General features: G+C 44.9%; 2 protein-coding genes and 1 non-coding gene across 13 annotated transcripts in view; 1 reads left to right on the top strand and 2 right to left on the bottom strand.

The window, feature by feature from the left end:
• The window catches only part of LOC107265128, a 22,022-nt gene extending 16,833 nt beyond the window's left edge, over nt 1-5,189 (bottom strand). Inside the window, exons 1-5 of one of the 6 annotated variants that reach the window (XM_025082581.1) lie at nt 4,669-5,189; nt 4,461-4,601; nt 4,170-4,361; nt 3,889-4,074; nt 3,349-3,458 (exon numbers count right to left, since the gene is read on the bottom strand). In XM_025082581.1, coding sequence (XP_024938349.1) covers nt 3,349-3,458; nt 3,889-4,074; nt 4,170-4,281 — 408 coding nt within the window. In that variant the 5' untranslated portion in view covers nt 4,282-4,361; nt 4,461-4,601; nt 4,669-5,189. Of the gene's footprint in view, nt 1-1,893; nt 3,459-3,888; nt 4,075-4,169; nt 4,362-4,460; nt 4,602-4,668 lie in introns of those variants that run through there. The other 5 variants (XR_003059044.1, XR_001537117.2, XR_001537116.2 and 2 more) reach the window with 5 other exon arrangements.
• The window catches only part of LOC107265120 (sestrin homolog), a 124,566-nt gene that overhangs the window by 103,256 nt on the left and 8,439 nt on the right, over nt 1-12,871 (top strand). Inside the window, exon 1 of one of the 6 annotated variants that reach the window (XM_025082574.1) lies at nt 5,310-5,971. The exons of the other annotated variants lie outside the window; for them this stretch is intronic. Within the exon in view, the coding sequence (XP_024938342.1) occupies nt 5,951-5,971 (21 nt within the window). The 5' untranslated portion in view covers nt 5,310-5,950. Of the gene's footprint in view, nt 1-5,309; nt 5,972-12,871 lie in introns of those variants that run through there. 6 annotated transcript variants of the gene reach the window in all.
• Trnaa-agc lies at nt 1,961-2,033 on the bottom strand. Its single transcript has one exon. It is a non-coding gene; the product is annotated as a tRNA-Ala (tRNA).

Raw genomic sequence — 12,871 nt, 5'->3', positions numbered from 1 at the left:
CCCCCCCACGCCGCTGCCTCCTGCAACTTCCTAAGAGACGAAATTACAAAAAATCCAAAAGCCTCGTTCCGACTCAAGAGGCTCGAAGCCTTGAGAGGTAACGATAGGAGCTTCTTTCTTAAAGTCTCGTGTTCTACTTCCTCCCCTCGGCCCCTCTCCTATTCCTTGTTACGAGGGATAAGGATTAGGGGGGCTGCGGTAGTGGGGAAGGAGGGGGGAGGGGGACTTTTACACCGACATTATTACCTGACTCCCCGTAATTTCGTGCTGCCGACAAGAACCACGCTTTATTACCTTTATTACGTCTAACAGGCACTGTGTCGCCGTGTCGCCGTGTAGCCACATGGGGATGTTCCTATATGCGTGTGTATATATATATTTCATTCACACCCTAGAGGGAATATCCAAGCTGCCTTTTATTCTCGTCCCCCTATTTTTCTGCGATTTTACACCAAATCCCCTCTACCCCCTCTGACGTCCCCTATCTTCACGCTCATCACTCGATAAAATCCACTTTCACTTTTGATCGACGCACCGCGTCTTGCTGGTTTCATGCGTATCGTGCCCTACGTGCCCTACGTGCCCTACGTGCAGCAGGAGCCCTTTTGTCGCGATCCCATTTATCGACCTGAAATTTCTCTCGGTACGTTTCCACGCGAGACTTCGCTACTACCCACCAGTGGCTCCTTTGGGTCGGTAGGACCTTTTTGGCTGTGCTTAATGGCCCTTTGTTCGCCTCCTTGTCTTCTCGTTAGATCATTTCTGGTATTATTGGGTCTTTTTCGAGTCGACCGAGATATTTCTTAGGTTGGGTGAAAAGCAAACAGTTTTCTCAATCGGCGTTTCGTTATGGGCAAATGAGGATGTAAAATCCTTTTTTTTTTTAATGCTCCTTTATTTCAGACGTTATCAGTTAAAGTAATATGGGAGCAGCGTTGCCGTCTGATTACTTTGTCTTTGAAATTTTGGGAAATTACTTTTTTTTTTATCGCCCCAACAGGTTTGGCTGTACGATTCGTGAAGGGAAAAATTCCGATGTTTTTCTTTGTCCGTTGATAATTTTGCTAGGTGAAGTCAGTTTGGAGTATTTAAAAGAAAAACAATATCTTGAGGATGGAACATTTCTCGTCTGTTGAAAAAGAAAAAGAAAAAAACTTGAAGTACGTTTTTCTAACATGTGTGCTAACAGGGTGATTCTGTTTACGAAAGTCGGGACTGGCTTTCTCGGTGTCGAATGTTTGCGCAAATCGCAAATAGAAATGACGGCTTGAAAGCCAAAGTTGTCGTAGTCGGTCGGCGTCGTCGTTTTCTATACATATATACACACACTATCCGTACTTGTTCATTCTCAAGGAACACTTGGTGCATTTTCCCTCTCCTCGTTCTCCCGTAAAACAAGCAAGATGCTTGAGTAAAGAAGTAAAAAAGGAATTCAAGAGAAAAATAAAAAGTAAAGGCCAAAAAAGTTGTAGAAAAAAAAAAAGTATGATTTACGCGCAACATGAATCACTACTTTGCCGTAATTCTCGAAGCGTGTATTAAAAGTGGGGAAAGGAAGGTGCATTCACATGGCGCGTACATGACGCGATCCTCTTATCGTCTGGGGGCACCGAGTAGTATCAGGGGTCACTAGGTAAAGAACAAACGTACATATGTTATTATCGTAAGTATGGAGAATTTCTCAAGTGGAAAGAAGCCTCCGGATTATCGGAAGACTTTGCGGCGACATTTAAATTATTTTCCAGAATGGCGCACATACCGATATTCTACTTCGTAGCATGGGCTACTGTTCGCAATGAGCACCTTTCCAGAGAACTACACGTATGTACACAAATGTTTTTCTCGAATTTACCAACAACTCGATATTATATCTGATGATTCACACGTGTCTCTCGACTACGGATTATCCGTGGAAAAATAAATGGAAGGTATTTTGATTTTGAATTAAAAAAAAAAATTTTGGAGGCGCCGGGTATCGATCCCGGTACCTCTCGCATGCTAAGCGAGCGCTCTACCATCTGAGCTACGCCCCCGATATGTAATACTCGTCTCCTTCAGTCACCTTCTTAAGGTATTACAAATCGATTAAGATTACAAGTGACGTATGGCAATATTATATTTACGATAGATAAAAATGAACGTATAAAATTCTAAGATATAAGTGCACGCAGACCACTCTCTATCTGAAATGAGTCACTGCTGGGTCAGTGAGCATGTGTGTCATGCCCCTCTTGCGATTGGCGGTAATCGTAATGAATCACAATGATCAGCACGTTAGCGTTTACAGCCAGTGTCCATTACTCGATTTTCAATTGTGCAACTTTCTTTTCCGGTCTTTCACGCTGCACGAGTATACCCAACATGCCATTACTCTGCCATAGAGGTAAATATATATTCTTACGTGCACCGTGTGTGCTTAGGATTCTCACGTTTGCCAATCCCTAACCTCTCTAACAAGCAGACCTTCGGTACTGGTATCTTGTCGATTGTAAAACAACCTGTATTATCCTGAGGGAAATCGTCTGGCGCTCCTCTACAACTATTTATTATTCATGGCTCTCGGCATACATGTATAATCGATAATCAATGAATACAAAGTATTAATTATCGTTATTTCAATACAGAGCAACACACGTGTTTTGAAGAGTCTCCAAATTTTATCGAGGCGTCGATCGGTTATGTTATTAAAAAAAAATTAAAAAAACAAGAGAAACCATACAAAGAAGTGAATAACGTCACTACGTGTCGCAACGTACGTTGCACCAGCAAGGTGCAGCAGGCGTCTGAATCTCCTAGAGAGTTCTTATAACCTTTAACCCAGTTACTGGGACACGATTGGTCGCCGGTGGCGTGGTGGGGGGTGAATCAATCCCGTATACGTTTGCCCACTGAGAGAGGCGCCGGAGATGACTGTATACAGTGAACTCCAGTAGGTAAGGCCAGAAGTGGATAATTTTCATCATCCAGCTACTCGGCTTTCAGCACAAAGAGAAAGAGGTTATTAGTCTGCGGATCCGCCATACGTTGCGGACGCACCTTGCCGGTTCTGTACAGCCCAGGAGAAGCTGAACGACGTCTGTTGTAACGGACGTTGAAGGATCGAGGGAACGACGGAGGTGGACAAACTCGCGCTCGGCAACCCGCTCGAGTGAGATGAGGCGGTTGAGCCCAGTTGAGGTTGGGGTGGACTTCCCAGTGCCGGCTCTATAATTGTATATACGTGGCCGTGCCATAACGAGAGGCGTTTTCCCGAGCGTTGACCCCTCGCGCTTCTAATACTAACCTCGCCCAACACTCCCTCCTCTTTCACCTTCTCGAACATCACGGGAATACTAAATAATCTGAAACCTGCACATTGCTGGGTCGTGGACGATGGTGACTCTGTCCGTGATCAACGGTGCTTCCTTGTGTTTTTCCTTTTTTTTTTCTCTTCTTTCTTCTTTTACCCACTGGCACAGCTGAGAAGGAAGCAGATGATGACGTGTGTTTATGTATGAATGGTTTACGGTAATTTTCATCTATAGATTCTATACGAGTATCGCTTTGATATAAATGGACTTTATCCGTGCAGCGATAACGGCTGATCTTAAGGGAAATTATACGTCTTTACATTGTCAAGGATTAATATCCAGTACTTGAAACGTCTGTCTGCTGCGGTATCGCGATAAATCCAGGGAGTTTGTTAGTATCGATAAAAATATCTGGTTGGTAACGTCTAGCTAGAAATTCTCGGAAGGTACTTGGAATCTACCGTAATAAAGTACTATACTCGTGTGCGACGTTATCGATTGAATTAGTATGTAATAATTGACATAATGTCGAATGGAGGAGTGGCCGGTGGGCAAAGCAATTTTAAACGTATTCATGAAAATAATAATTTTTGGATACCTGTTTTTAACGACTTGCCATATGCTGAGGTGTTGACACGTATGTTATTTGTTTTTAAGATGTGCGTCAAATCCCAGATGGTGTCGTGGGTGTTGGTCTTTTGTTCGTCTAGGATCTCGTGACTTTGAACAGGACAAAATTGTCCACTTGACACGACTACGTTGTCCAAATGGGTCACGGGACTACCTGAGGGAAAAGCGTGAGGATATTAAAAAGAAAGAAAATTAATTAAATGTTGTCATGTTAATTGTTAAGAATAAAAATAAACAAAAGGAACGGACGCCGTTTTCGATCGCGAATCTTGCGGTGACTTTCACTACGACTCCTCGTCCAGTTTGTTTTACGAGACTTTTTCACGCAGGGCACTGACTTTACTAATGACTTCATGTGCATTGGCCTTAATGCGTATCAGCGACACTGTTTTTCCCTGAGTACTGTTTACGGCAACGCGTTACGACGTGACTGTTGTGTCACTAGAAAATGCTTCCACAGTCGGTACGAAAATTTTCTCTTTTGTTAGAATGACGATGGGACGATTTTTGATAAATCGATTAATTATTCTAATCACTTACTGGGCTGCCAATGTCGAAATTCTTGTGAAATACACGCTCGTAGGGTTCGAGAATCCTTGTATCCTTGAGACGTTGGTAGACAAAGGGATTATGATTTTTCTCAAGCAGAGGTCACTAGGTTTATTCATTTACGCACAGGATCTGTCGGTATGTTAATGAAGGATAAGAAAAATGAAATCGCCAAATTCTTTTACGAGGTGATGATTACTTATCAAGCAGTCGTTGAAGCAATCCGATATAGGTGTGAACGGTAACTTGTTAACGGCAACACTAAATATATTTTTTATCCCATTTGTACAGCGGTGGACATTTATTACGAGTCTTCCAATAGACGAGAGTCAATATGGCCGTTGAAGTAACAGAGAAATGAAAAATTGTCAACTACCGACGAATCGACGGAACCAGATTGCAGCGTGCCGGTCGCCCAATTTTCTCGGGTAGGAAGGAGATATTTTTAGAACGGCTAGTAACTCTGTTGCTAAGGCATCAGCTGATCCGAGCCGGCCTACCGTGGCGCTTCAGGACCGTATCGGTATGGCAGAGCACCAGGTTCCACTTGGTAACTCAAGAATCCTCCTCGAGCCGTTCGTTGTCTGTTACGCAATTGGGACATAAAAGCTTGTCATTAACATCCCTGCGAAAATGTCTGACGTCATTTTCAAAAAGACAGGATTCGCTTATTTCGCAATTTTTTCTCTAGTGTCAACGCATAGAGTACGTCTGGGAAATACGTTACTGCCGACCAATAGGAAGGAGTGAACAGTTTCCCCCACTATTCTACCGGCTCCTACTCCCAACACTATAGCCGGCCAGATGATCGCATGTCGGCTGCTAGCGGCACCGGCCGTCAGTTAGCAACCGGCGCTCTCACGGTGTAGACTTCTTTGTATCGTAGCTCCTCGTAATGTTCAGCGTAACCTGAGCCCGTGCCTAGTGCCCTGGTGAATGCTACTTTTCTCGTATTAATATTTTTTTCTATGTCAAGACACCGTCAGCAGCGTATAATAAGACACGTGATAAACAATATTAGTATAGTATCGATATTATAACAGAATTCGGCTTTCGAAAAGAACGTGACAACGAGATCGTCTGTGATATGACCGATAGTTTCGTACCGATTCCGTTTAAATGTTATAATTTTCGGACGTCTTATTCATACCAGTGATAACCACTTCTGCCACACGTACAATAGAGAGTACAGACATCATTTACGCAGACAGTCGTTACTTCTATACATTTATACGTTAATCTCAAGAGGATAGTGTCTTTCTTTCTACGAAGATATACACGTACCCTGTCTCTAAGTTAGTCGTTAATACATTTATTTTAAATATCCAATGACTCGCGCTCCTAATTCCTACTGACAACGACGTTGAACATCACACCAGTGTTAGATAGTGCGATTATTAAAATTCATCGAAATTCCTGTGGCGCAACAAGAGGACGAATACCCAGAGGCGGATACGATCGAGTACGGTAGTGCCGCCAATATGGGTCAAATCGGAAATGACGTAAGTTTCATGAAAATATTCTTTCAAATTTCTCAGCCTATGTCGTCCTACGAAAGACAGTGTAGCTCTGTAAGGTGAATAAGCATCTTTCTGATGCAACTCTTCTTTCTTCTGACTTCATGTAAACGCATCTGCTCTACATTATATATTTCACAAATATATACATTGTTTGTTCTTCAAGAAAAATCTAGAAGATAAAATTGTTGAGAATACCAATAAATTTTTTTTTTTCGTCACTTCTAACAAATGATACATCATGCACATGGCAACTGTCTCTCATTGCGTAGTGACTGAAAAAGGGATACAGGAGGGATGGCCGAGTCTGAGCTACCCTGTGTCTAAATGTTATTGAAATTTTAAATTTTCGGACGCGTAATCCTCATTGCTGTTTCTCGTCTACCCACAACGTGCCGTGTTATTCGTAAATCTTTCTAGCGAGCGATTATCGCGTTGAAAACTCAACTTCGGGCCAATTGTTCCTCTCTCGCTGCGTTTTCCAGAGAGCCTCTTTATGCGCGTCTCCCTTTGTTACGAAGCGCTACTGCCAGTAGCCTCCCCTCCCTTCCTCCGAGCCCCGACTTTACGATCCATACGTGGAGCAGCGAAGTTTCGACCCTCTCAGTTTCGTTGGGTTGTCTCGTGCACGTTTTCGTCATTCCGCCGCGATTTATCGGACGTATAAATTTCACAACCCCAGCGGATAATCACCACTCGAATGCTATCCACTTTAGTTACTCGCCGTTTCAATGAAACTTTCCTACCCCTCTAGAAAGCCTCGCGAGCGATATCAACCCTCTGCATGGTAGATTATGGGTTTATTTTGTTTTTATGGTTTTCAGCTCGAGTCTGTTTGTCCGTATGGGATATTCGTAAATATACGATCGAATTCTTTGACAATAAAATAAATTTGCTCGCCTATGGCACCGTAATTAGGCTCGCTAGCGTGATTGCTACGAGTCGATTTCCTAGTTATCTCTCATTACTTATCAACGGGACAATGTTTTTTTGTTCGGTAGTACAAATCTAAACGGAGGCATCGAGTGCATTGCCATAAACGCTATTTGCATACGAACGACGTCTTTTTGTCTTTTTCTCTTTCCGTTCATCCAGCCCGGTCGTTGCTCGCCGTTTCAGTTTCTAGAAACTTTGAGCTCCGAGTCTCTCGGCCGGATATGAAAAAGACGATGGATGCCATTAAAATTCCCACGTAGAATCACGTGGATATGATTCCTAATACTCGATCGTGCATCTTTGTCGTCTCTTTCGTCTCTTTCGTCTCTTCTATCAATTAGGCAGACGTTCCATTGTTTTTCTCTCTCTGCGCCCGAGTCCCGCTTACGAACGGACGAGGACGAGTCTACCGCGCATGATCGATGCTCCCGCTTCTATTTTTATTATTTTTGAATTTTTTTCTTCTCTTCGTCCTTTCTTCCACGATGGATCCAGATTGCAATCTCGGAGATCGTTTTCCGCGATGGCAACCGGTTTTTTTTGTAGATTCGTGCTTAGAATCTTGTTTATGTGCGGTCATAAATTTTATTATACTCTCTCTCTCTCTCTTTCTCTCTCTCTCTCTCTCTCTCTCTCTCGCTCTCTCTCTCTCTCTCTCTCTCTCTCTCTCTCTCTCTCTCTCTCGTTCCATCGTTTCTCCATTCCTACCAGCAGTGAGATATCACGGAATCTTCGCTTCGTGATTAAGGTCGTGCTGTGTTTCCGTTACGAACAGAGATAAAGGGAATATAAAGAAAGCAAGTAGGGAAGATAAAAGAATATAGGCGAAACTAAATGGCCCCGTTCGATGTCTCGGTACGACGAGCTCACCGGAAAAGAGCCCGGTCGAATTAATTCATGGGGCAAAAAGGGAGGGCGAAGAAAGGACAAGGCGACGGTTGTTTCTGGCTCTGCCCAAGGAAACGGGAGAAATACCTAAGGCACCCGTAGTTCACCTAGGACGTTCTAGACGCACCGTTTCGGGGGCTTTTCCCTTCTCCGAAGAATGCTCCTGCTTCTCGGAGGTGACGATCGTTTGGACCGTTCCGAGGGTTCGGAGTCCATGCAGCATCCTCCCCAGCGGCGTTGCTCTCGATGCGGGTCTCCATGAACACACATACAGATATACACGTTGCTCGGAACCCATCCCTGTTAGAAAGTCATTTTTTATGGCGTTGCTTAGGGACCGGTTATTCCTCGCGGCTTGTGTTGCCTTCGAGCCACGTAATTGGTCGGCAACCGATACGCCTCGAGTTCTCGTATTGCTGGAATTAAAATGTAGCATCGAGCTCGTCTTTGACCCCGTTAAGAGAAAAGTGGAGGATCGGGTTGAAGCGTTGCGTAAAATAATTTGGGAAGTTGCGGAGAGCAACGAAAAAGTCGAGGGAGGCAGAGGAGGTGGATATTTTTTTAGGACACCCGTTTTTTTTTTTTAATACCAATTCGTGAAGGAACCCATCAAAGTGTCCGGAGCGTCTAGGACATTCGGGTCGTAGGTCACGGAGAACGTAGAACCAGATGACTGTGAATTGTGGAGATCGTACGACAGCTCGACGAATAGGTAAACAACGTGGAATGTATACGTATCCATATTGGAATTCAGTGCAATCGCTTCCTGGGTGGAGGAGCGTCGGCCTGAATCGGCCTTTGTCCTCGGTGCTTCGTTCCGAATCGGCCAGTGGGACAGACAACGTCGAAAGTCACGTGCTGCTCCTGATAATCGATACGGTGACGTCAGCGGCTCGGGTGAGCCAATGGGAAGCGAGCCCGGCAAGCAGCCCAGTCGACTGATAACAAAGAGCATCGAACTCCCAAGTTTTTCTTTGTTCGTCTTTTACTTGCATTTTTTTTCGGGAAATCTCGAAAAATTATTTTTCACGAATCTTTTTCTTCATTCGCGTTCCGCTTCGTTCGAGATTAGCTTCGTGACCTGTGGACCGAACGGGCGTCGATTTCACGGAATTGCCTGTTTCGTTTTTTTTTTTATTTTTATTTTTTTTTTTATTAATTTCTTAGGGATTTTTCGGTTTTGGCGAATTTTTAGTATTTATTTTTTTTTTTTAATTTATTACGACTGTTCCTAATGACGTGACTGTGATTGTTTGCGTCGTATACTGGTCATCGATACGGAGCTGGATGCTCTGTAAAAAAAAAGTGTGGGAATGGCGAATCGCAAGTCGCAAAATCACTCGGGGACCAATACACTGCCGTTAGCACGGACGCGGACTCATACGTGGAGACCATTGAAATGTCAAGGTAGTCCCATAGTTGGTTTTACGACTTTCCCAACTGGACGTAGATCGACGGCGACGGCGCCGGAAGCTCTCGGCGCCTTTTCTCCGCTATCTCTCACAATCTCCTTAGATATCCTCGTATCCTTCGCTTAGTCCTTTTTCACTATAGATTTTACACTTTGCCCCCCCCCCCTCTCTCTCTCTCTTCCTTCGCACCGAACGTCACGTTACTTAACGAAATGGCTTATCATAAACTCTGCCGTCTCGTTACGTCATCATGTTCATCCCCGTACTCCTGTACTGAAAAAAGAATTAAGTCACGGTTGCGCAACAACAGTCTCGACGATCGGATCGTCCATTTCGACAATTGACATCTTTTGTGTTTCAAAGGTTCCCGAAGCTGCCGTCGGGCGGCGTGTAAAATTCCGGAAAACCTATGTGGAACATCCACGTGGAGTCCGTTCGTTAGTGTTTCACGTTGGCTTCGTCCTCTTCTTTTTCTTTTCCCTATATCAGATATATAAACGGTATCCGTGGTTTCTATTTGTAGGTCGGTATTATAAGCGGCATGAAAAAAAGACCATTTAGACTCCTCTTGCCTCAGCAGCTACCAACGCCAATAAATTTCGTAACTTCCCGTACCGATCTACCCGCCTGTCCTGACTTACTTGACACCCCTCCCCCCCCGCCCCCCTCGAGCTTATAAATAGCGATCTAGCTCCCACGTGCTTCCATGTACACACTGCCGTGCTCGGCCGCGCACGCACGTGCGTGTGTCCACGTGCACACTTGGCCAAGGAGGTCAAAGTGCTATGGAGTTCCCTTCCCGCCGCTACGTGGGAGTGCTTCTTGGATTTCTCTGTAATCTTTTTTTTTTTTTTTTTTTTTTTTTTTCGTTCCTTAAAACCAGTCCAAGTCACACGTGTAATGGCCCCTACCATCCTGGAATAATCGTAGGATCGAATATGAGACGGCCGATCAAAATGATTGCACGCTGGATCGAAGTGATTTCCACTTTTTCTTTTTCCCCAGTGTGACAATGGATCTTGAGCAACTCCTATGTACCATTAGCATCTCTCTCTCTCTCTCTCTGCTGGCCTGTTCAGCCTTTCCTACGTCGCCCACACGTTTTTCCCTACGACTACCAGCAGTCCCTCACCGGTTTCCCGGCGGATCGTCGCATCGGCATCGGCACGTGAATGCAACGTGCACCATATGCGACATTATGCACGGGGCACATATAGGCGTCGCGAGCACACGAGGCCGCCGGTGGTGACACTCGAAGGCACTTGGCAGTCGGCTTGTTGTTTCAGGCCACGCAAACAAGTGCTATAACTCGGCCCAGCCCGTCTTACACCCAACCAAAATCAACAAACCGATCCCCTCGAAAGAGCCTGTAAATTCTTAAGCACACATGCACGGTAGGCGCGGATTTTTCACGATGAGCTCGCGTCGCCGTTCGGCATGCGAGTGGGGCGGGGCGGTGGGGGGGGGGGATCGATTACAAAAAATCTTTCATCCCATAAAAAATTTGATAACGGTCGACGGCTCGTCGCGGAGAATTATACGGAGCGTGATGGGGAAGGGAGGGGAAGTAACGGTCGATGCGAAATTTCACTGTTAAATTTTTTTTTTTTTTTTTGTAATCGTGACTTTTTGTAATTGCGTCACGGGCTGTGCTAATTATTGTTATTATTATTAACTCTTGTTGTCGACACGAATTCGTAACGCGATCCGCGCTTCGTCGAGAAACACGAGTCCCAGGGCAGAGCAGATGACGCGTTTCTAATGATTTGTTTTTCATACGTCGAAAAAAAAAAAAAAACAAAAAAAAAAAGAAACTACGTTAACGATATTCAAACGCGCCAAGCGAGCGACGGCTCGCTGCTCCTTGGACGATTTTTACTCGCATCGTCCGAGCGGATCGAAGGCCGCGATCAGTCGAATGTAAAAGGAACAGAATAGCCACGAAAAAACGCATCGGCAAACTGGGGCGTGCTTTTAACCCGGCGTCTCGTGTTGTCTTCGAAGCATCCTCCTTGCGAACACTTATTTTTATTCTTCAATATATTTTTCGGAAAATTGTGGATTAATTCGTTACCGTGCAATTAGGGAGTCGTGATCTGTCGACTTTAGGTGTAGCCGTCGGGTAGAGCCGATAATAATTGGCATGCCGGTAGCGAGTCTGTACTCCCCCCGCCCCCCTTATCACCATTTAATTATCAACACCGACAATTAGGTCGGATCGCTGTAAATCACTTTAATGAAAGCCTCCCTAACGTATATTGTCAGCTACTCTCGACGTGATCCCATTGGGAATCTCGCGCCTTAAATTCCCCATTCTTTTGCCTCCCCGTTCGCGGCCCTTTAATTTGTCCGTATCAGCGAACCGAGTTCTCTTGTCCAACCGGGCGGAATTTTGAATATCTCGGTCGGATGTTACTCGGCATAAGTCGGTCAACGTGACAACGACTTTTAATCGTAAAGATAATTATTCATTTATCAGAAATCTCGTATCGTAGGCATCTTGTTATTCCACCCGTGTATATATATATATATATATATATATATATATATATACATATATTTCAGAGACATTATAGTCCTCCTAACAGGCTGACGACTGAACTTTAGCCACGCGCCGTCAGAGCGCGCCACCTTCATCCACAGCGCTCGTCTTCTTTTCCAGTTGTCATGCCCTCTCACGCACGTGCATCCGCGCCCCGCGAAGCGTCACGAACGCAACACACTTCACGAGTGTTCCTCCGTAGCCGAGACAGCATTCGCGGTCATGCATTCGCGAATCGCCAGGCCCGCGATACGCAGGATATATGGCACAAGGCTTCCCAAGCTGATTGTACAATCAGCCGCTGCACCATTTTCTCGCTTTCCTGATTTCTCCGGACCATATCTCTCTCTCTCTCTCTCTCTGGCATATACTCAACCGCGATAGAAGCAGAAGTAATTTAAACGGGCGTTGAAAAATAAGGGTCGCCATAGTCGTGTTTGGTACGCGAGTTCACTGTGTTCTTTTTTTTTTTTTTTTTTTTTGACAGATACAGTAAACAACGAGAACACGCACGTGGTTTTGCATACACATTGTTTTTTTTTTAACAGGCATGCATACGCATGACTTTACACTGAAATACGTCCTTGTTTTTCCCGCTTTAACATATATCCACGTGAATCCGTGGAAAGCCACGTGCTGTTTGTTGTGGGCTGCATTCTTTGACAGCTGTCAGAAAAAAAAAAACACAACAGAATCGTCGCTTCGAATAGTCAGCTGGCACAGCATCCCTGTCGCGTGTCAGTTTAAGGACTCTCTTGCAGGATTTCTCTAATTAGGTTTTAAAAAATCTCTACTTTGACCCCCATTTTTTTATTCCCTCCCCCTCCATCCTCACTCACCCCTTTCTTCCTTCGCGCGAATTCCCATTCAACGAACGTTAACCCTGCTCCAATCTTACACAGGAGTCCCTTAACCTTATCTACCTACTCCATAGAGATTCTCATCGATCTCGTAGCTTCCTCCTCCTCTGCTCCCCCCCCCCTCCTGCCCCCCATGCTATGTTTGGTTATACGCGATTCCGCGTGTATACGCGTATTTGCAAAGAATGATCGTTAGTGTCCACCCACTCTTAATCCCCCCCCCCCCCCCCACCTTCATCCCAAGTGC

The sequence above is a fragment of the Cephus cinctus genome, unplaced genomic scaffold (assembly GCF_000341935.2).
Source record: "Cephus cinctus unplaced genomic scaffold, Ccin1 Ccin1_scaffold0215, whole genome shotgun sequence".
Classification (NCBI taxonomy): Eukaryota; Metazoa; Arthropoda; class Insecta; order Hymenoptera; family Cephidae; genus Cephus; species Cephus cinctus.
This window is presented reverse-complemented; position numbering and strand designations above follow the sequence as displayed.